Source organism: Pseudophryne corroboree, chromosome 8 (genome assembly GCF_028390025.1).
Source record: "Pseudophryne corroboree isolate aPseCor3 chromosome 8, aPseCor3.hap2, whole genome shotgun sequence".
NCBI lineage: Eukaryota > Metazoa > Chordata > Amphibia > Anura > Myobatrachidae > Pseudophryne > Pseudophryne corroboree.
Window position 1 is genome coordinate 73,818,101 of NC_086451.1, and position 22,408 is coordinate 73,840,508.

The 22,408-nt window shown below is 45.7% G+C and overlaps 1 protein-coding gene across 1 annotated transcript in view; it reads right to left on the reverse strand.

The window, feature by feature from the left end:
* Positions 1-22,408, reverse strand: part of COL27A1 (collagen type XXVII alpha 1 chain) — a 453,351-nt gene that overhangs the window by 185,998 nt on the left and 244,945 nt on the right. Inside the window, exon 29 of the mRNA XM_063936676.1 lies at positions 2,477-2,530. Within this exon, the coding sequence (XP_063792746.1) occupies positions 2,477-2,530 (54 nt within the window). The remainder of the gene's footprint in view (positions 1-2,476; positions 2,531-22,408) is intronic.

Consider the following 22,408-nt stretch of genomic DNA (forward strand, 5'->3'; position numbering starts at 1 on the left):
CTGATCCTTGTTACGGAGCCCCCACCATTGTTTACACAGTAGATATTATTCTGCGCTACTATATGAAGTATGGGGGAAAAATGTGCTGACAGCTCTAATTTAGTGTGCTGTACATCTAGGCATTAACGTTTGACCACTGTCAAACCACCCCATATGGACAACATGTCCGTTGCTGTGAGATTAATAGGTCTTTAAAATTAAGGAAAGTGATCTTGGGGGAGAGGTATCAAACCTTCCACAGAGTGGAGAAGCAGGGAAGTGGAGTAGTTTCCCATAGCAATGCTAGTTTCCAGCAGCAGCAATTGAACCCCTTCTGTTCTGAAAAGGCTGTGAATCATACATGCCCTATATTATACCTGTGAGAGTAATATCAGAGCTTTATACACAATACACCTCCCAAAGTGATACACTTGTGGATAAGGGACTGTCTGGTGTGAAGATGCACAAGTTGCTTAATAGTTATTATCTCATTATATATTACCCCTGGATCCGGTCTCTGGGTCGACAGTAACTAGGTCAACAGTGTCTAGGACCACTATTGGTAGACAGTAAGTAGGTCGACAGGGTTTCTAGGTTGACATGTTCTAGGTCGACATGTCAAAAGGTCGACATGAGTTTTTCACAAATTTTTTTTTCATTTTTTGAACCTTTTCTTACTTAACGATCCACGTGGACTAAAATTGGAAGGGTAATCTGTGACGAGCGAATCGGTTGCAGAGCGAGTCACCTTGTCCGAAGCATGGCGAGCGAAGCGAGCCATGCGAGGGGACATGGTGCAGTAATTAGGGTTGCCGGTCACTCTACGAAGAAAACGACACCCAAAAAACTCATGTTGACCTTTTGACCTGTGGACCTAGACCATGTCGACATAAAGACCCCGTCGACCTAGTTACTGTCGACCAATAGTGGTCGACCTAGTTACTATCTACCTTCCATACCACAGCCATTACCGCGTAGTCACTCAGTCTGACCTATGCTGTACGGGGAAAAGTGGTCTGGAAGGTCAGGTACTGCACCTCGGCCTCTGTTCTGACTATTCCTGTAATGATCACTAATCATTAATGATTCTTGCACTTTTTCTGTCACCATTAATAAATATTCCCTTTTGTCTGGCTCTTCCAACATTGCTGCTGGCTGCCCTTATTAATGCCAGCGGCACTCTACTCAAAAAAAGGAAGAGACATATACCTATTGTAACCTATTACTTGAAGAAGAAAAAAAAAGAAGGGAAAGAAAAAGGTGATTATAAAAGATCCTTTCTGATTTGCTACTGAAACAACAACATTCATGCCCACCTAACAACAAGGCTGGTATAAAGCGGGGATAACAGTTCAGCTTTCAGCGCCAGATGCACTATGATTTGAGCAATGGCTAAACAATGGATGTGGTCTCTTAGTGTTGTACATTTAGACCTGTCTCTGTCCTACCAGACTGATCACCTGTCATATGGACCTGTGACTTGATCTGGCGCAGACATGGATTTGTGCAAAACAAATACCAGGTGAGGCTATCAACTAATCAGGCCTGTAATCAAACCACATCTCACACACACACGCACGCACGCACGCCCTGATGGCCTTAAAATTAGTGTATACGACAACTTAAGTACCCCGAACCCAGATTTTCAGGAATTGTTCACATAAGGAAATCTAGCTCACAGTTTATAGGTCGTTTTAAAGGAATGCTTCTTATTTTTTAATCAAATGAATTCATATTTGCATGAGTAGCTGTCTAAAAGTGCTGGGGAACTGCAATTTGCTAACATTATACACATCTGGTACAGATAGGTCCTGGAAGGAGAAGGGGACTGCAGGACAAGGAAGATAAAATGTAATAAAACAATCCAGGACTTATGTCACAGCAGTCTGAATTCCCTTTCTGAGCTTACCAGACCGCCAGCAACAGCACACAATCACCTCGCAGCTGCCAGAGGAGTGTTTATCCCTGTGCATTGCCTGCTGCCGGCTTGGTCCCATAAATGGAATTTTTTTTTTTTTAAGGCCACTGAAATAAACATTCAGTCTTATTTCTGCTGGCAGGCATCGGAAGCCCTGTGAACAGGTCATTGTTCAAGGTGGAGAAAGGGTGCTGAGCGGCTGAATAATTAGCTATGAAAGGCATTTCTCCCTGAGAACAGGGTGGTAGCGTGTATGTAACTAATATGTGGGTCTCCAGCGCATATTAAAAACTACACCTACCAGCATGCTCAAACAACAGTCCGCTCGCTGAGCATGTTGGAAGTTGTAGTTTAAAGACAGCTAGAGTTCTACAACCATAATAGGATCAGTGTCATTGGGGATCAGGCAGGAAAAGTAATGTTGGCAAAGGCTGGAGAACAGGGGCTAGAAGTGCAGGTAGTGGAAGGGTTAATTATGTAAGGATGAAAAAGCTGCAAGCGTGAGATAGTGAACTCCTGAATCAGTAGCCTGTGTAGAAAATTAAGTAGTATGGAGCTGGCACTTGCAAGGGCACTTACCTTGGTACCTGGTAGCCCAGGTCCTCCCGTTGGTCCATCAGGGCCTCTGGCACCCTGAAAAAGAGGAGAGTTTAGATGCAATATGAAAACTGAGCAGCAGGTGTCTCCCGTGCGCTGCTTAAAGCTGCTTTCACAGAGGGCTCAAGTCAAAAGCCCCCTTGTCCTGCTTTCCTCCCACTTGTAGCCCCGTCGCTTAACCCTCCTCCCTCCTCGGCCTGCTTAGAGAGGGGCGAAAAAAAAGAGCTTTCAGGAAAACAAACAGCTGTGTCCTTTTACTCTCATCCTGCGGCCGGCCCCTGATCACAACTTTCCCACTATCCCAGACATGAGCCTCAAGCTCTATCCCTGAGCAACATCGGATCCTTGAACTTAAATGAATTACAAAGTTTTGTGATTTATTGGGAGATGGGTACAAGAGCCTAGAAAGTGTCCTGAGCTGGTGATGGAGGTGTCAACTCTACTCTACAGGTGATCAGGATGAGGGTCTGGTCAGAAGCAAATCATCCAGTGGAACAGGCCGGGCAGTTGTGAACTCACATGTCACCTACAGTCATAGTGTCATTGATGTCCCCTGTATGCACTATTAGACAGAAGCAGAGACCAAGCTGGGTGTAAGTTGCTCCTTAAACATACAATGCAAGACTAATGCATTCTACATAGTACTTTGTCTATACTTAGAATCCAGACACAGTACCGCAAAGTTCTAACCTCTTTGTCAAATGAATCCATCAGCGTTTCAGAGTACCTGTCCCTAAACACAGTGATGATAGTAGTTTTGGGCTGAGCCTATCAATCCCTTACAGTAGGAACTAGGCACGTCATAAATCCCTAATGGAGTTCTATGCTGCTTTCATATGAACACTTCAATGTTCCTGACAATGGATACTTGCCAGACTTGCTTAATCTTCCTATTGATCGAGCAATTAGTTTTTCATTGTGTTACTGCAAATCCGTAAGAAGAACAGAACATGAAGCTCTGCAAATTCATGACACAAGTGGAAACGAGCTCCTCGCCGTCTGAAGGGGATCAGGGATAATAGGTTGCAGGTTCTTCTATGTATTACGTTGCTACGCTGCAGACTGTGCGCACAGTAGGGAGAGATGGAAACTGCACAGTACATACCTGCATCATTAGTTTAATCCCACACCTGGACAATAAAGGGATGCTTGGAACATGAGTATTTGAGGTGTATTTATTAATGATTTAATATATACATTTAATTGCCCATATCTAGAATGAATGTCCACAATTTCTCGGGATGAACATTGCTGTTACTAAGACGTGGAATATTTGTTTTACATTCCTGAGCACCTGGATTAAATGATTTAGTGGGAAAGGATGCCAACATTTAATTTCTGTCTTTTAACAGCCCCCTTTCCCCAATTAGTGCTGAGACCCTAACAACCAGCTGATCTCAGCCGAGGGTCACAAAAGGAGCAGAGGCCATGATTTAGCAACAGACCATCATAGTGCTCTGTGCTACAGATAAGAGGTGTGAAACTAACATGGCACGTCATTAGCTTGGCAGCAGCACCTGTTCAATAGATGCCACATCAATGATGCTACTTGTCTGACACAAACAAGCTTTCTGGATCCTAGCAAAGTTGGCCAAGATAATGGCCCTCATTCCGAGTTGTTCGCTCGGTATTTTTCATCGCATCGCAGTGAAAATCCGCCTAGTACGCATGCGCAATGTTCGCACTGCGACTGCGCCAAGTAACTTTACTATGAAGAAAGTAATTTTACTCACGGCTTTTTCTTCGCTCCGGCGATCGTAATGTGATTGACAGGAAATGGGTGTTACTGGGCGGAAACACGGCGTTTCAGGGGCGTGTGGCTGAAAACGCTACCGTTTCCGGAAAAAACGCAGGAGTGGCCGGGGAAACGGTGGGAGTGCCTGGCCGAACGCTGGGTGTGTTTGTGACGTCAACCAGGAACGACAAGCACTGAAATGATCGCACAGGCAGAGTAAGTCTGGAGCTACTCAGAAACTGCTAAGTAGTTAGTAATCGCAATATTGCGAATACATCGGTCGCAATTTTAAGAAGCTAACATTCACTCCCAGTAGGCGGCGGCTTAGCGTGTGTAACTCTGCTAAATTCGCCTTGCGAGCGATCAACTCGGAATGAGGGCCAATGTCCAGAGGTGCACAAAGGTACTACAGGGCTTGGGTATGCAAAGTCAGGTCATGGCACTTCCCCCAAGGACCTATAAATGAAATGATCAATTAACTAAGCAAATAGAGAGAAGATCAGATATGTGTTTACATCAAACTAGGTGGCGTTTGTAGCATGGAATACAATGGTTTATATGAGCGGTAGAAGCAGTAGATAGGTCATCTATGCACCTATGATACGCTTAGTGCCTCCCATCAATAACAGTTGCTCAGCTATGTCCATTCTTCCCAACATTAGGACATGCAAATTCGGGATGAAACAGGCACCTATATCGATCTAAAGCAAAAAACGGCTGCACTGTATATCAGGAGCACCGGGAGGAGAGTGGAAGAACGAAGCCGCCAGTATAGATGTCTGGCCGGGAATGGCGTAAGGCACCGCCGTTGTCAGCAGCAGTGAGCACGTCAGATGAGAGTCAAACGGATCAGTACGTGTGGACACGTATGGAGACCTGGGCAGGTGTGTTGGAGGTAGAATTCTAACGCGTTTCGTCACGCTCCACGTGACTTTGTCAAAGGTATATGATATCGATCTGCCCTTTGGGCACAAAACTCCACCACTTTTGTAGTCTGCAAATAAGGACTGTGCTGCCAAAACTGGGATAATTGGGTGGCATTTGTGCCAGCGCGCAGAGCATGACGCACAATCTGGTTTGCCCTATTAAACCATACATACATCATTTGGCTGCGGAATATGTTGCAGCTATACAAAGCATGACAAGAACGAGATGGGGAGATTTTCATTGTATGAATGAACATTAGGATCAAGTTACACAAGACACAGGTCGATTAGAGGAAGTCATTGATGTCTATGTGGGGTCATTCCGAGTTGATCGCTCGCTAGCTATTTTTTGCAGCGCTGTGAAGATAGTCGCCGCCTTTAGGAGAGTGTATTTTTGCTTTGCAAGTGTGCGATCGCATGTGCAGCCGAGCACTACAAAAAAAGTTTTGTACAGTTTCTGTGTAGCTCAGAACTTACTCAGCCGCTGCGATCACTTCAGCCTGTTCTTGCATGGAATTGACGTCAGACACCCGCCCTGCAAACGCTTGGACACGCCTGCATTTTTCCAAACCCTCCCAGAAAACAGTCAGTTGACACCCACAAACGCCCTCTTCCTGTCAATCTCCGTGCGATCGGCTGTGCGAATGGATTCTTCATTAAATCCATCGCTCAGCAACGATCCGCTTCGCACCCGTATGACGCGCCTGCGCATTGCGGTGCATACGCATGCGCAGTAGTGACCTGAACGCAGCGCAGCGAAAAATCCTAGCGTGCGATCAGGTCGGAATGACCCCCTATGTGTAGAATGAAGGTGGGCTCACGAGCAGCCTCACAGCCAGCTGGGATTGCAGTCCCTGCTGTACATTAAATGGATGTTAAAAGTGGCTGAGGAGTAATGTGCAGCACGAGGACTCCCAAGTGACAGCTAGAATGTGTGTGTGTGTGTGTGTGTGTGTGTGTGTGTGTGTGTGTGTGTGTGTGTGTGTGTGTGTCTGTATGTACATGTGGTAGGGATTAGGAATATAGATTGTAAACTCCACTGGGGAAGGGATTGATGTGAATGGCCAAATAGTCTCTGTAAAGTGCTGCGGAATATGTGTGCGCTGCATAAATAACTGATAATAATAATAATAATAATAATAATAATATAGTGCACACCAACTCTGCAGCACTTTACAGAGAATATCTGACCATATACATCAGTCCCTGCCTCAATAGAGCTTACAATCTATATTCCGTTCCTCATGTACACACACACAAACTCTAGGCCAATTAACCTGCCAGTATGTTTTTGGCGTGTACTCGAAGGAAACCCACGAGAGGCCATACAAACTCCACTAATATAGAGGATTGGTCGGAATCAAAACCAAGACTGTAAGGTAGTAATGCTAACCAACACACCAACCGTGCTGCCAATTATCGATTTTCTATTATTTCACAAATGCCTGTGTGACTTTATACCTCTAGTGTCCCCATATCGCCAAGAGTTCAATTCTTGCACTACAATTATACAGTGGGTATTTCTGACTATATAGCAAAACACTGACCTCAGACTTCCCAGTAACAGGACACTTACTATGCTATGAAATGTCTGACTCACAAGTGGGCCATTAAAGCAGGCCGTAATCTGGCAGCGGAAGGGTTACATTGTCTGTCACAGAATATACGGATGTACACTACCTCATCCTACTATGCCGTTGACTAGGAATGTCAAGCCAGCAAATAGGGTCATCATAAACAAAGTGACAGGAATAGGTTTCACATGCCAGAAAATAATATACACTGGGGGAGCATGGAAACAATTATGATACAATTCTATTATCCTCTATACAACAGTATGCCTCCTAAAAAGACCTGACCAATGGGCATGATCATAATACAATTCTATTACACCGTATACAGACATAGGGGGGTATTCAATTAAGTGCCGTATTTTCGGCTGGTCGAAGAAATGGCACTAATTCGACGCGGGGTATTCAATTGAGGGCATTTTCAACAGTTTTTTTACTCCATCTTCGCCCATGATGTTTACTTTTTTTTTGTCGAATCGCCATGAGCGAAAGTTGCACCAAAAACTGGCAAAAACACCCGCAAATTCGCCAAAACACGTGTATCAGCGGTGAATTTGCCGATACATGTGGTTTCCGCCAGTGACGGATTTTTCGACCAATCGAAAAAAACGGCACGGGCATTGAATAGGCTGAATGTAAATTCGACCTAAAAACGGTTGAAAACTGCAGTTTTATCGACTGGCTGAGAAAATAGCAGTAATTGAATACCCCCCATAGGACGCTACACCCCCAACATGACCAGACCACTAGATATGACCATAATACAGTTCTATAACACTCTAGTAGTCAATAGAATCATAGGATACTACACCCCCAACAAGACCTGGCCACGGGACATGGTCACAGTACGCTGTCCTCAAGGAACCCTAACAGTACAGGTTTTAAGGATATCACTGCTTGAGCATAGATGACAATTAGAACCTCATTCATTCTGATTAAACTATATTTGCTCAATCATGAAAACTGATGCTGTAACAATAGCAACCAATAAAACTTTTAATAGAATTTGTTTTCTCGTACACTTTACAAAATAAAGTGAAATATGTGTCTCATTGCTGCGGACCACAGAATTTCTTGACGTCTACCAGGTAGTATTATCTTCTTGCCGTGTTATGCTAAGCTGTCCGTTATCAGACAGCAGGTCACCATGTTACTATGGCACAAATGTATTAAGCCTTAAAAAGTGATAAAGTGGAATGACCAGCCAATCAGCTTCCTAACTGCTATGACACAGGCTGCGTTTGAAAAATGACAGGAGCTGGTTGGCTGGTACTTGACCAGTCTTTATCAGTCTCCCCTGTATCACTTTTTAACGTTTAATACATTAGGGCCTATATACTTGGTACCAATTAATTTATGGTGACTGCATTATGGGGTGGAGGACGAGACTGTTATAGGAAAATCGGGTGGTATTCATGTGACCGCCGGTCAGCTGACCGACAGTCACATGACCTCCTCCACCAGCCAGACGGGTCACTATCCCGACGGTCGGCATGCCGACCAATAGGGACTATTTCCACTCGTGGGTGTCCACGACACCCATAGACTGGGAATAGAACCCGTGCAGGTCGCCACCGAGCCCGCAGCGTGGCGAGCCCGCAAGGGGCTTGCTGCACTTGCCCCTCCCCGCCGGGATCCCGGCGTCGGTATGCTGCCGGGATCCCGGCGTCGGTAAGCTGACCGGCGGTCAGCAGTACTACACCCAGGAAAATCATATCATCCTATTTACCACCATTTCAGAGTCTAGTTATGTAACGTGTTGTAAAGGAAAACACATAATATGTAGTGTTTACAGACGCCTCCATACACTTCAGCAGATCTATTCACTCACTGTATAATAATATAACTGTGTTTACGGGGTGTTTAAGCGTGACAAATTGCGCACAAACATACCCCTTGCAGGGGGAATAATGGGGGAAGTCAGGGAATGTTATGAAAAAATAAGATTTTACTCACCGGTAAATCTATTTCTCGTAGTCCGTAGTGGATGCTGGGGACTCCGTAAGGACCATGGGGAATAGACGGGCTCCGCAGGAGACTGGGCACTCTAAAGAAAGATTTAGTACTACTGGTGTGCACTGGTTCCTCCCTCTATGCCCCTCCTCCAGACCTCAGTTAAGGAAAACTGTGCCCGGAAGAGCTGACATTATAAGGAAAGGATTTAGGAATCCAGGGTAAGACTCATACCAGCCACACCAATCACACCGTATAACTTGTGATAAACTTACCCAGTCAACAGTATGAACAACAACAGAGCATCAACAATGGATGCCCACATAACATAACCCTTTATTAAGCAATAACTATGTACACGTATTGCAGAAAGTCCGCACTTGGGACGGGCGCCCAGCATCCACTACGGACTACGAGAAATAGATTTACCGGTGAGTAAAATCTTATTTTCTCTAACGTCCTAGTGGATGTTGGGGACTCCGTAAGGACCATGGGGATTATACCAAAGCTCCCAAACGGGCGGGAGAGTGCGGATGACTCTGCAGCACCGAATGGGCAAACACAAGGTCCTCCTCAGCCAGGGTATCAAACTTGTAGAACTTAGCAAATGTGTTTGTACCCGACCAAGTAGCTGCTCGGCAAAGCTGTAATGCCGAGACCCCTCGGGCAGCCGCCCAAGAAGAGCCCACTTTCCTTGTGGAATGGGCTTTCACTGATTTTGGATGCGGCAAACCAGCTGCAGAATGAGCCTGCTGAATCGTGCTACAGATCCAGCGAGCAATGGTTTGCTTTGAAGCAGGAGCACCCAGCTTGTTGGATGCATACAGGATAAACAGCGAGTCAGTCTTCCTGACTCCAGCCGTCCTGGCTACATAGATCTTCAAAGCCCTGACTACATCAAGCAACTTGGAATCCTCCAAGTCACGAGTAGCCGCAGGCACCACAATAGGTTGGTTCAAAAGAAAAGATGACACCACCTTCGGCAGAAATTGCGGACGAGTCCGTAATTCTGCCCTGTCCATATGGAAAACTAGATAGGGGCTTTTACATGACAAAGCCGCCAATTCTGACACACGCCTAGCCGAAGCTAAGGCCAATAGCATGACCACTTTCCACGTGAGATATTTTAACTCCACGGTCTTAAGCGGCTCAAACCAGTGAGATTTCAGGAAAACTCAACACCACGTTAAGATCCCAAGGTGCCACTGGTGGCACAAAAGGGGGGCCGAATATGCAGCACTCCCTTTACAAACGTCTGAACTTCAGGTAGAGAAGCTAGTTTTTTATGAAAGAAAATGGATAGGGCCGAAATCTGGACCTTAATGGACCCCAATTCTAGGCCCAAAGTCACTCCCGACTGTAGGAAGTGAAGGAAACGGCCCAGCTGGAATTCCTCTGTAGAGGCATTCCTGGCCTCACACCCAGCAACATATTTTCGCCGTATACGGTGATAATGTTTAGCCGTCACGTCCTTTCTAGCCTTTATCAGCGTAGGAATACCTCATCCGGAATCCCTTTTTTCTACTAGGATCCGGCGTCCAACCGCCATGCCGTCAAATGCAGCAGCGGTAAGTCTTGGAACATACAAGGTCCCTGCTGCAACAGATCCTGCCCTAGAGGCAGAGGCCATGGGTCCTCTGTGAGCATTTCTTGCAGCTCTGGATACCAAGTCCTTCTTGGCCAATCCGGAACAATGAGCATTGTTCTCACTCCTCCTTTCCTTATGATTCTCAGCACCTTGGGTAAGAGAGGAAGAGGAGGAAACACATAAACCGACTGGAACATCCACGGTGTCACCAGTGCGTCTACAGCTATCGCCTGAGAGTCTCTTGACCTGGCGCAATACCTCTGTAGCTTTTTGTTGAGGCGGAATGCCATCATGTCCACCTGTGGCAGTTCCCACCGACCTACAATCTGCGCGAAGACTTCTTGATGAAGTCCCCACTCTCCCGGGTGGAGGTCGTGCCTGCTGAGGAAGTCTGCTTCCCAGTTGTCCACTCCCGGAATGAACACTGCTGACAGTGCGCTTACGTGATTCTCCGCCCAGAGAAGAATTCTGGTGGCTTCTACCATCGCCACCTTGCTCCTTGTGCCGCCTTGGCGGTTTACATGAGCCACTGCGGTGATATTGTCTGACTGAATCAGAACCGGTTGGTCGCGAAGCAGGGTCTCCGCCTGACTTAGGGCGTTGTATATGGACCTTAGTTCCAGGATATTGATGTGAAAGCAAGTCTCCTGCCTTGACCACAGCCCTTGGAAATTTCTTCCCTGTGTGACTGCCCCCCACCCTCGGAGGCTTGCATCCGTGGTCACCAGGACCCAGTCCAGAATGCCGAATCTGCGACCTTCGAGAAGGTGAGCACTCTGCAGCCACCACAGGAGAGTCACCCTGGCTCTGGGGGATAGGGTGATTAACCAATGCATCTGAAGATGTGATCCGGACCACTTGTCCAGTAAGTCCCATTGGAAGGTCCTCGTATGGAACCTGCCGAAGGGAATGGCCTCGTATGATGCCACCCTCCTTCCCAGGACTCGAGTGCAGTGATGCACTGACACCTGTTTTGGTTTTAATAGATTCCTGACCAGTGTCACGAGCTCCTGAGCTCTCTCTATCGGGAGATAAACCCTTTTCTGGTCTGTGTCTAGGATCATGCCTAGGAGAGGCAGATGAGCTGTAAGAACCAACTGCGACTTTGGAATATATAGAATCCAGCCGTGTTGCCGTTACACTTCCAGAGAAAGTGATACGCTGTTCAGCAACTGCTCTCTTGATCTCGCTTTTATGAGGAGATCGTCCAAGTACGTGATAATAGTGACACCTTGCTTCCGCAGGAGCACCATCATTTCCCATATTACCTTGGTGAATATTCTCAAGGCCGTGGAGAGACCAAACGGCAACGTCTGAAATTGGTAATGACAATCCTGTACCGCAATTCTAAGGTACGCCTGATGAGGTGGATAAATGGGGACATGAAGGTATGCATCCTTTATGTCCCGAGTCACCATAAAATCTCCCCCTTTCAGGCTTGCAATGACCGTTCTTAGCGATTCCATCTTGAACTTGAACCCTTTCAGGTATATGTTCAGGGATTTTAAATTCAATATGGGTCTGACCGAACCGTCTGGTTTCGGGACTACAACATGGTCGAATAATAACCCCCTCCTTGTTGAAGGAGGGGAACCTTGACCACCACCTGTTGAAGATACAATTTGTGAATTGCAGTTAACACTGTTTCCCTCTCGTGGGGGGAAGCCGGCAGGGCCGTCGGTGAGGGGGCACCTTCTCAAAGTCCAGCTTGTATCCCTGAGACACAATATCTATTGCCCAGGGATCTAACAGGGAGTGAACCCACTTGTGGCTGAACTTACGAAGGTGTGCCCCCACCGGGCCTAGCTCCGCCTGTGGAGCCCCAGCGACATGCGGTGGATTTTTGTAGAGGCCGGGGAGGACTTCTGTTCCTGGGAACTAGCTGTGTTGTGCAGCTTCTTTCCTCTGCCCCCGCCTCTGGCAAGAAAGGACGCACCTCGGACTTTCTTGTTTCTTTATTCGAAAGGCTGCATTTGATAATGTAGTGCTTTCCTAGGCTGTGCAGGAATATAAGGCAAAATATCAGAATTACCAGCTATAGCTGTGGAGACCAGGTCCGAGAACCCTTTTCCACACAATCCCCAGCCATCCATATGCCTCTTAAGTCGGCATCATCTGTCCATTGCATATTCTACAGGACACGTCAAGCAGAAATCGACATAGCTTTGACTCTAGGACCCAGTATACTCATGTCTCTTTGGGCATGTTTATATATATACATATCTCTTAAGACAGCATCTTTAATATATATATATCTCTATATATATACATATATATATATATCTATATGCATACTAGAGTCTCAATCTCTGCTGATAAGGTACCTGTCCACGCTGCCACAGCGCTATAAACCCATGCCGACACAATCGCCGGTCTGAGTAGTGTACCAGAATGTGCACGCTATCTGCAGGATCCCTGAGAATAGCTAGGGCTACCTTCTGGGCAACGTGACACCCTAGGGGAAGATTCCCATCACATCCTGGCCCTAGTGGGGAAAGGATACTGCCTGAGAATTCTTTGTGGGAAGCTGCAGTCTCTTGTCTGGAGATTCCCGCTCTTTTTCCTCACGAGAGGAGGGAAATTTACCTCAGCTTTCTTCCCCTTAAACATGTGTACCCTTGTGTCAGGGACAGATGAGTCATCAGTGATATGCAAATCATCCTTATTACAATAATCATATATTGAATACTTTTCTGCCATTTTGGCTGTAACTTTGCATTATCATAGTCGACACTGGAGTCAAACTCCGTGTCGATAACAGTGTTTATTATTTTGGATAGTGAGCATTGTGAGACTCTGAAGGTCTCTGTGCCATAGGGACAGACATGGGTAGATTTCCTGTCTGTTCTCTAATCTTTTGTGCAATAAATTCACCTTAGCACTTACACATATCCAAACAGGTGTCGGCGTTGTCGACGGAGACACCCTCTCACACACATATTTGCTCTATCTCCTCCTTAAGGGAGCCTTTTACCTCAGACATGTCGACACACACGTACCGACACACCACACACACAGGGGATGCTCTATTTGAAGACAGTTCCCCCACAAGGCCCTTTGGAGAGACAGAGAGAGAGTATGCCAGCACACACCGCAGCGCTATATGACCCAGGAATCACACAGTAACTTAGTGTTTACCCAGTAGCTGCTGTATATATGATTATTGCGCTAAATTTATGTGCCCCCCCTCTCTTTTTCACCCTCTCTATCGTGCTTCTGCAGGGGAGAGCCTGGGGAGCTTCCTCTCAGCGGAGCTGTGGAGAGAAAATGGCGCTGGTGAGTGCTGAGGAAGAAGGCCCCGCCCCCTCAGCGGCGGGCTTCTGTCCCGCGATTTTGTGTAAAATTAATGGCGGGGGCTCATGCATATTACAGTGTCCAACTGTATATATGCTGCTTTTGCCAGGAGGTACTTAATTGCTGCCCAGGGCGCCCCCCCCTGCGCCCTGCACCCTACAGTGACCGGAGTGTGTGGGTTAGTGTGGGCGCAATGGCGCACAGCTGCAGTGCTGTGCGCTACCTCATATGAAGACAGGAGTCTTCTGCCGCCGATTTTGACGTCTTCTTGCTTCAACCCGCCGGCTTCTGTCTTCTGGCTCTGCGAGGGGGACGGCGGCGCGGCTCCGGGAACAGACGACCAAGGTTAGGTTCCTGTGTTCGATCCCTCTGGAGCTAATGGTGTCCAGTAGCCTAAGAAGCGCAACCTAGCCGCAGTTAGTAGGTTTGCTTCTCTCCCCTCAGTCCCTCGTAGCAGAGAGTCTGTTGCCAGCAGAAGCTCTCTGAAAATAAAAAACCTAACTAAAATACTTTCTTATTAGCAAGCTCAGGAGAGCTCACTAAAATGCACCCAGCTCTGTCCGGGCACAGATACTAACTGAGGTCTGGAGGAGGGGCATAGAGGGAGGAGCCAGTGCACACCAGTAGTACTAAATCTTTCTTAGAGTGCCCAGTCTCCTGCGGAGCCAGTCTATTCCCCATGGTCCTTACGGAGTCCCCAGCATCCACTAGGACGTTAGAGAAATAGGGAGGAGGGATGAGTTCAGCTATCTGGGCAAGAGACATCAGCTGGAATCCCATGGGCCCACGTCAGGACCGCCAGTTGACCTCCTGGGAGCAGAAATTTTCTCTCTCTCTCTCTCTATATATATATATATCTATATATACAGGTTGAGTATCCCTTATCCAAAACGCTTGGGACCAGAGGTATTTTGGATATCGGATTTTTCCGTATTTTGGAATAATTGCATACCATAATGAGATATCATGGCGATGGGACCTAAGTCTAAGCACAGATTGCATTTATGTTTCATATACACCTTATACACACAGCCTGAAGGTAATTTTTGCCAATATTTTTAATAACTTTGTGCATTAAACAAAGTGTGTCTACATTCACACAATTCATTTATGTTTCATATACAACTTATACACACAGCCTGAAGGTAATTTTAGCCAATATTTTTTATAACTTTGTGCATTAAACAAAGTGTGTGTACATTCACACAATATATTTATGTTTCATATACACCTTATACACACAGCCTGAAGGTCATTTAATACAATATTTTTAATAACTTTGTGTATTAAACAAAGTTTAAGTACATTGAGCCACAGAAAACAAAGATTTCACTATCTCACTCTCACTCAAAAAAGTCCGTATTTCGGAATATTCCGTATTTCGGAATATTTGGATATGGGATACTCAACCTGTATATATATATATATATATATATATATATATATATATATATATATGTAATCTCACCAGATGAGGGGAAGAATTGAAGATTCATTTTTATTTATATTTTGTAGCCTACAAGCTAAGATCAGGTGTGGATAAAAACCCACTATGACCCCATTACAGAGGATGCAATGCTGGCACTGCAGTCCGAGTTTAGGTGCAGTGCCGAAACAACCTGATCAGGGCAACGCAGCCAAGTTTATACCCAATGTGGCTTGCTGGCAACCCACAATGTAAGTGGGGACAACATGGGCCTATCAAGCAAAGTAAAAGCCACAAATGCATACCACACAGCTGCCTCAGTTTCTCTCTTTATAGAATGTCACATCATACAAATACATCGAATTATTTGAAAATGAAACCGTCTACATTTATCTGTTTCTGTAGTGAAGGGGTTAAACAGATGTGGGACTTTGGCTAGGATACAGACTTGTAAAGCCGCCTGCACCTTTAAGGTGCCGCAATTAGGCTTTCAGCACAGCCGCTGCTGTACATGAATGGGGCTCAATCTTTCTTTGACAAAGGAATAATTCTTCAGAGAGGAAGAGTGCGAGGCAGTCGCAGGAAGAGGCTGATGAGGAGGTGAGACAAGAAGCTCCGTGTTTTGAGCCTGTCCGCTGTGCCATTCATCATCACAGGCCCTGTGTGCTCACTAAAAATGCATCTTTCAAGACCCAGCAAAAACAAACACGGAGCAGAAGCTTTTCCTAATGGAAACATCTCCTATCAGGACCTAGGAAGTGCAAGAAACGCAGATATTCTAGACAAGATCTCCTTTGTCAGGGGCCGAAGCAAAAAACGGTTAACAAAATTCCTTCTTTTCAGAACACATTCCCAAATTTTTGGGAGGGAGTTCTGCTTCCTGGTAGCTTTGGGGAACTGTACAACATACTTCACAAGACATTTATGTAGAACTTAATTGCACATACTAAAGTTTACTATAGGAACTGCCGTACTAGAAAACTAGGGAGGGGGGAAGATATATTAAGCCAAGGAGAGTGATAGAGAAGAATTGGTCCAAAGAAAATAAAGGTTATTGATGACAGCGTGGCCAGTGCAGCACAAATGCTGTTTGTATACATAACCAATTATATGCCGTGCACATGGAGATTGCATGGGAAAATAGCTGTGCGTGTATTTGGTATGTTGCTATAGCACAGTGTTTTTCAACCACTGTGCCGTGGCACACTAATGTGCCCTGAGCAGTCTCCAGGTGTGCCACCATAGAAGCACAGCCAGGCCGTCAGTGTTTTGCCGCTACTGAGGCCCTGGAACGATCAATACTGGTGGGTTTAGTGGTTGCAGAGCCAGTTCTATTTATGGGCCCGGGCAGTGTTGGGCTCTTCTGGCTTTCTCAGATGTGGCTCAGGCGTTGCCTATGGAGAAGCTGCAACATGACATCCTAGGACACGCAACTGCACCATGCATCACCGTTATATCTGAGTGTGCCTTGGCAATATTTACATCTTGTTCAGTGTGCCGCGAGTTGTAAAAGGTTGAAAATCTCTGCTATAGCAGATACTGGGCACATCCGGGGAGTTGATGAGTAGATGTGACCTACTTACGCTTGCGTGATGTCAAAGTTTCAATATACTCTGAACAGCACTGTGCTATACAGTGGTGCTGTACAAATATACCATAAACAATTTAATTTTGCAGGACAGAATACTGAAGCGGCATTCCCTACTCTGGGGTAGAAGTATTAACCTGGAGAAGGCATAAGGAAGTGATAAACCAGTGATATGTGCAAGGTGATAAACATACCAGCCAATCAGCTCCAATATGTAAATTAACAGTTAGGATCTAATTGGCTGCTGCCTTTATCACCTTGCACATATCACTGGTTTATCACTTCCTTATGCCTTCTCCAGGTTAATACATCTGCCCCTCTGTTACTTGTTTACACATTGATAGATGAGGCCTGCAATCAAACAATGCGAGTCACAGCCACTGTTTAATGACAGGTCTCATGTACAGCTCCTAGCCTCTTGTATGAGAGGGGCTATCCGTTCTGCAGTCCGGAGAGGAGACAGTCCCAGGCCCTGGCACCTGTACAATCGATCTGGCCGACGCCAGGACTGGTGCATGCGCACAAGCGGCAGTGGGACCAGCTCATGCATGCAAGCACTAGCTCCTGGGGACTGTATCAGCTGCAGCGCCTAGAAGCCAGGTACAGCTACACCACCATCTGGGACTGCCTGCGTGGCATTTGATTAGCAGATATCGCTTCTAATGGGAAGCCACTGCCAGTGAAGCACTGATTCACTGGCTTACTGGGGGCTGGCGGATTCTACGGGGGTGACTGCAGCACTGCAGTGCATAGGTAAAATCCGCCACTGGCTGTGACTATTACGTATTCGTACATACACAAGGAATGGTTCGCAGACAACATAACACATTTTAGTTATAATAGTTTACACACTTGTTGGGTATAATCCCACTTCACAGACTTCCTGCTAGAACAGAAGTGTATTCTGTGAGCCTGACGGATCCGCTAATTGTTCCACCTGTAGCCGCGCCTGGAGGCTCTTGTACAATCACCATGAGAGGTGTGTGTAGAGACGCTGTCATCTAGAGAAGTGAAGAACACCTGGGGAATAACATCCTGTAGGTGTTCCACTCATAAATATAGACATTTCCTACTCATCACAGAAATCAGATGTCAGCTCTCTCCATCAGTGCAGTGGGGGAGCTCGAGCACCGACAAGAAGGGACAGAGAGCTCCCATTAATAAGCAGAAGCCGATAACAGGGAATTAAAGACTTAGCGCGAGCTGTCATCACCACTTAAGCCTCTTCTTCATGCAGGATATAACATGTTTATCAGAGAGGCAGAAAGGTTTCTGAGGCTCCATATACACTCTGAGTGGATTTAGCAAACAAATATATTGGGGCTTATACAATAACACTGAGTTATCTGCACAAAGGTGCTGTAAGTTATAGTAATACATCAAGTGTTTGCTTTCTAAATCGTAGCAGAAAAAGAAAAGACCTATTTATTGACCTAATTTCCCTCAAAAATCATGCGGGAACAGAAGCCTATTTAAAAAAAAAAAAAGCCTGCATTTAAGCAAAATTATATTTGACTGCAAATCCAATTGAAACCAATAGGGACCGGTAACTATTGTCTGGCCCCATTTCTAAAGCCAATAGCTGTAGTTTACGCCAGAGGTTCCTCAAGGTAGCCCTATCAGTCCAAGTTTTAAGGACAACCATGCTTGGGTACAGGTGGCTTAATTAGTAACTCGTTCAATTCGATTTAACCATCTGTGCTCAGCCATGGATATCCTTAAAACCTGGACTGTTAGGATGCCGTGAGGACAGAGTTTGGGGACTACTGGTTTACGCCATCTTCAGATGGTGTTAGCATTGTAGCAGGCTACAATGCTAACACCATCTGAAGATGGCGTAAACCAGGGTATCAAGGTATCTTCTAAACCCCCTCCTTTAGCTGTCGGCATCTTCGATGAGACAGACGCTTTTCAGAATCTGAGCTAAACAATGCAAAACAGATTGTCACCTATAGGTGAGTAAACTCTGATAAATAATAAATAAGCACCTAAGAGTTTTAATCTGGTTGCTGTAGATTACAAGACAATCTGGAATCTTGGGGATCTTGTTGATCCTAATGAAATATATACCTGATTTATGAATTTGTTTTGAGCTTATTTGTATAGCACTACAATATAATATTACACCAACATTTTTTTTTTAAATTCAATAAATTTTTATTAAATTTTTTTCAAATTTTGTTAGAACAACTTACACAATAGCTAAAAGCAACAAAAACACACACAGTAATAACAACATACATACAGCTGCATACAAAAAATAAAGAATAAACATATAGGCCATCATTCCGAGTTGTTCGCTCGTTCTTTTTCATCGCAGCGATTTTCCGCAAACTGCGCATGCGCAATGTTCGCACTGCGGCTGCACCAAGTAAATTTGCTAAGAAGTTTGGTATTTTACTCACGGCATTACAAGGTTTTTTCTTCGTTCTGGTGATCGTTGTGTGATTGACAGGAAGTGGGTGTTTCTGGGCGGAAACTGGACGTTTTCTGGGAGTGTGTAAAAAAACGCTGCCGTTTCTGGGAAAAACGCGGGAGTGGCTGGAGAAACGGGGGAGTGTCTGGGTGAACGCTGGGTGTGTTTGTGACGTCAAACCAGGAACGAAACTGACTGAACTGATCGCAGTGGCAGAGTAAGTGTCGAGCTACTCAGAAACTGCTTAGAAATTTCTATTTGCAAATTTGAGAATCTTTCGTTCGCAATTTTGCTAAGCTTAGATTCACTCGCAGTAGGCGGCGGCTTAGCGTGTGCAGTGCTGCTAAAAGCAGCTTGCGAGCGAACAACTCGGAATGAGGGCCATAGTGCAGCAGGCAGGTGAGAATTCAAACAAAACTATACATTAACAGCGCACCGGTGACCAGGAGCAAAGCGGTCCCAGCATACCACTTATAAAATAAGCAGAGGCATAGCAGAGATAACATAATATACCACAACACAACACAATACAACCTGGCTGGCTACGGGCTACCCACATCCACATCTCCCAAAGGGAAGAAAAAAGTAAAAAAGTACAAATCCGGGCCTTATTAATCCTTAAAATATCTAGAGCCCATCCACTTTCCCCATATCGTAAAGAATCTTTTTTCCGCATTCCTAGCCAGGAACACAAATTTTTCATGCGCAATAGTTTCATTAACCAAGGAGACCCATGCCCTAAGAATTGGGGCCTCTCCAGCCAACCACAGCCTAGCTATGCAAACCTTGGCCAGAGCACATAAATTAATGACATAACGTCTGCTGGGTGGATCTAAAGTCTCTTCATCCATAACCAACAATACACATGCTACAGGCGTAAATACGGGAGAGGGAATACCTGTATCAATTATGACACGTATGACCTCTTTCTAAAACATCGACATCGCAGGGCATGACCAAAGCAGATGCCAAAAGTCAGCCCCCAGGCTTCCACATTTAGGGCACTTCGAATTATGAGATCCCCCAATATGTGCCAGCCTCACTGGGGTCATATATACCCTATGCAATATATATAATTGTATCTGCTGGTATCTAACGGTAGAAGTTGAGATCCGATGGGACCCCAAAGCATCCCTCCATATATCGTCTGACAACAACCCGACATCTGACTCCCACTTAATCCTAAGAGAGACAAGAGGGTCAGTATGGTGCATCTGGAGTATACGGCCATATATCCTAGAAACTAAGTGTCCTGATTCTAGTGTCTGCAACATTGATTTGACCGGGGAGTCAGCGAGGATTGGCGGGCCATCGGGAAATTGGGCGGCCAGAGCATGTCGCAGCTGGAGGAACCGAAAGAAAAACCCTTGAGGGACATTATACTCTTGTTGAAGTTGCTGAAATGACTTAAGCGTCCCATCATTATACAAATGGCCCAAAGAGCACACTCCCCACCTCCCCCAGACCTCCCGGACTTGAAGCTGACACAGTTCCGGCAGACCATAAATATTATCTAATGGGGTGTCAGGATCAATACCGTGACCTTGCATCACAGAGTGCACCAATTTCCAAATCAAAATGGATTGTTTTATAAGTGGCAGTGCAGACATTTTGATGCTGCCGCAAAGGAGTAGTTGTAGTGGGGAACCACCAGGGTAATCTTGTAACAGCATCAGTGAGTGCAAGGCAGAGGTATCAAGATCGTTAACCCATTCCCAGATATACGTCAGCTGCGCCGCGTAATAGTAAAACCGGAAGTTGGGAAGAGCCAAACCCCCCAATTCCCGTGTCCTGGTCAGGGTATCAAGTCTCAGGCGTGCCCGCTTACTAGCCCAAATCAAAGAGGAAAGTAAACCATCTATTTGTTTGAAGATCTTCTGAGGGATATAAACAGGGGACTGCTGTAAAATATATAGAAGTTTGGGCTGGAAAACCATTTTTATCAAATTGACTCTCCCTGTGACCATCAAAGGTAGCTTCCCCCAGGTCTTCACTCTATCACGAAGGAACGTTATTTGAGGTGTGATGTTAAGGGAGGTGAATTTCCGGGGATCGTTAGACACCCAAATACCCAGATATTTGAAGGAGTCCACCCACCGTAATGGAAGAGTTATTAATGGGGAGGCAGGAATCTCGCCACGAAGCGGGATAATAAAGGATTTCTCCCAATTAATTAGAAGCCCAGAGTACCGCCCAAACTCGTTAATAATTTCTAAAATCCTGGGCATAGACTCAGCATAGCGATCCACAAATAACAGAATATCGTCAGCATACAGGGCTACCCTATCCTCCCGAGTACCCCCCCGTCCGTCCTCAAGAGGCACGCAAGGGGTTCAATAGCCATAGCAAACAGGGTAGGGGACAGTGGGCATCCCTGTCGCGTACCTCTGGACAATGGAAAGGAGTGAGACACAAAACCATTCACCGCAACTCTGGCTGAGGGAGAGGAGTACATTAAACGAACATATTTAATAAAATTTGGGCCTATACCAAATCTACGCATGATTTCCCACAAATAGTCCCACTCCACAGAATCAAAGGCCTTAGCGGCATCTAATGAAACAACTATGGAGGAGGAAGAGTCTTCACGGGGAATCTGCAAATGAGTGAATAAATGTCTAAGATTAATGGATGTCGATTTATTGGGCATAAATCCAGTCTGATCCGGGTGTATTATATGAGAGATAACCTATTCAATCTACCCGCCAGTACCTTGGCCAAAATGTTTACATCAGTGGGCAAAAGAGATATAGGGCGATAGGACTCAACTTTCTTATGGTCCTTGTCAGGTTTAGGAAGAACAACAATCAATGCCTCCGCCATTGATGGAGGGAGAGACTCCTGTGCAAAGATTTGGTTATACAACTCAAGTAGGTGAGGGACAAAAAAATCCGAATGTTACTTATATAACTCGACGCAAACTCCGACACAATCTGTGGAGTCTGCGTCAGAGCAGTACCAGCCGAGGCCATAATCTCAATCACAACATTAGCAGTTCTGTCACCCCGTGCCAGGGAAGCCAGATACGACCCAGGCCTATCGCCAGTAGCATAAAAGGTATGGGAAGAAAAAAGGAGTCTATGCTGAGTCTTTTCCATTAAATAATCTTTCCATTCCCTTTGGGCCGAGAGCCAGGTTAATCTAGAACTATCCAGGGAGTCCTGCAAATATTGTGTTTCCGCAGTGGCACTCTGGGCCTCCAGCCCAGCCTCCCGACGCCTATAGAAGGACTTCAAATTAGACACCCGTTTGATCAAAGTACCCCTCAGAAACGCCTTGAACGTGTCCCACAAATTAGAGATAGAGTTTTCGGCATTATTCATCTCAAAGAATTCCCGCCATGCGGCTACCAATTCAGAGCCATCTCCCATATGTACAAGCCAAAACGGATTAAACTTCCATACAGCCTGGCCCCTA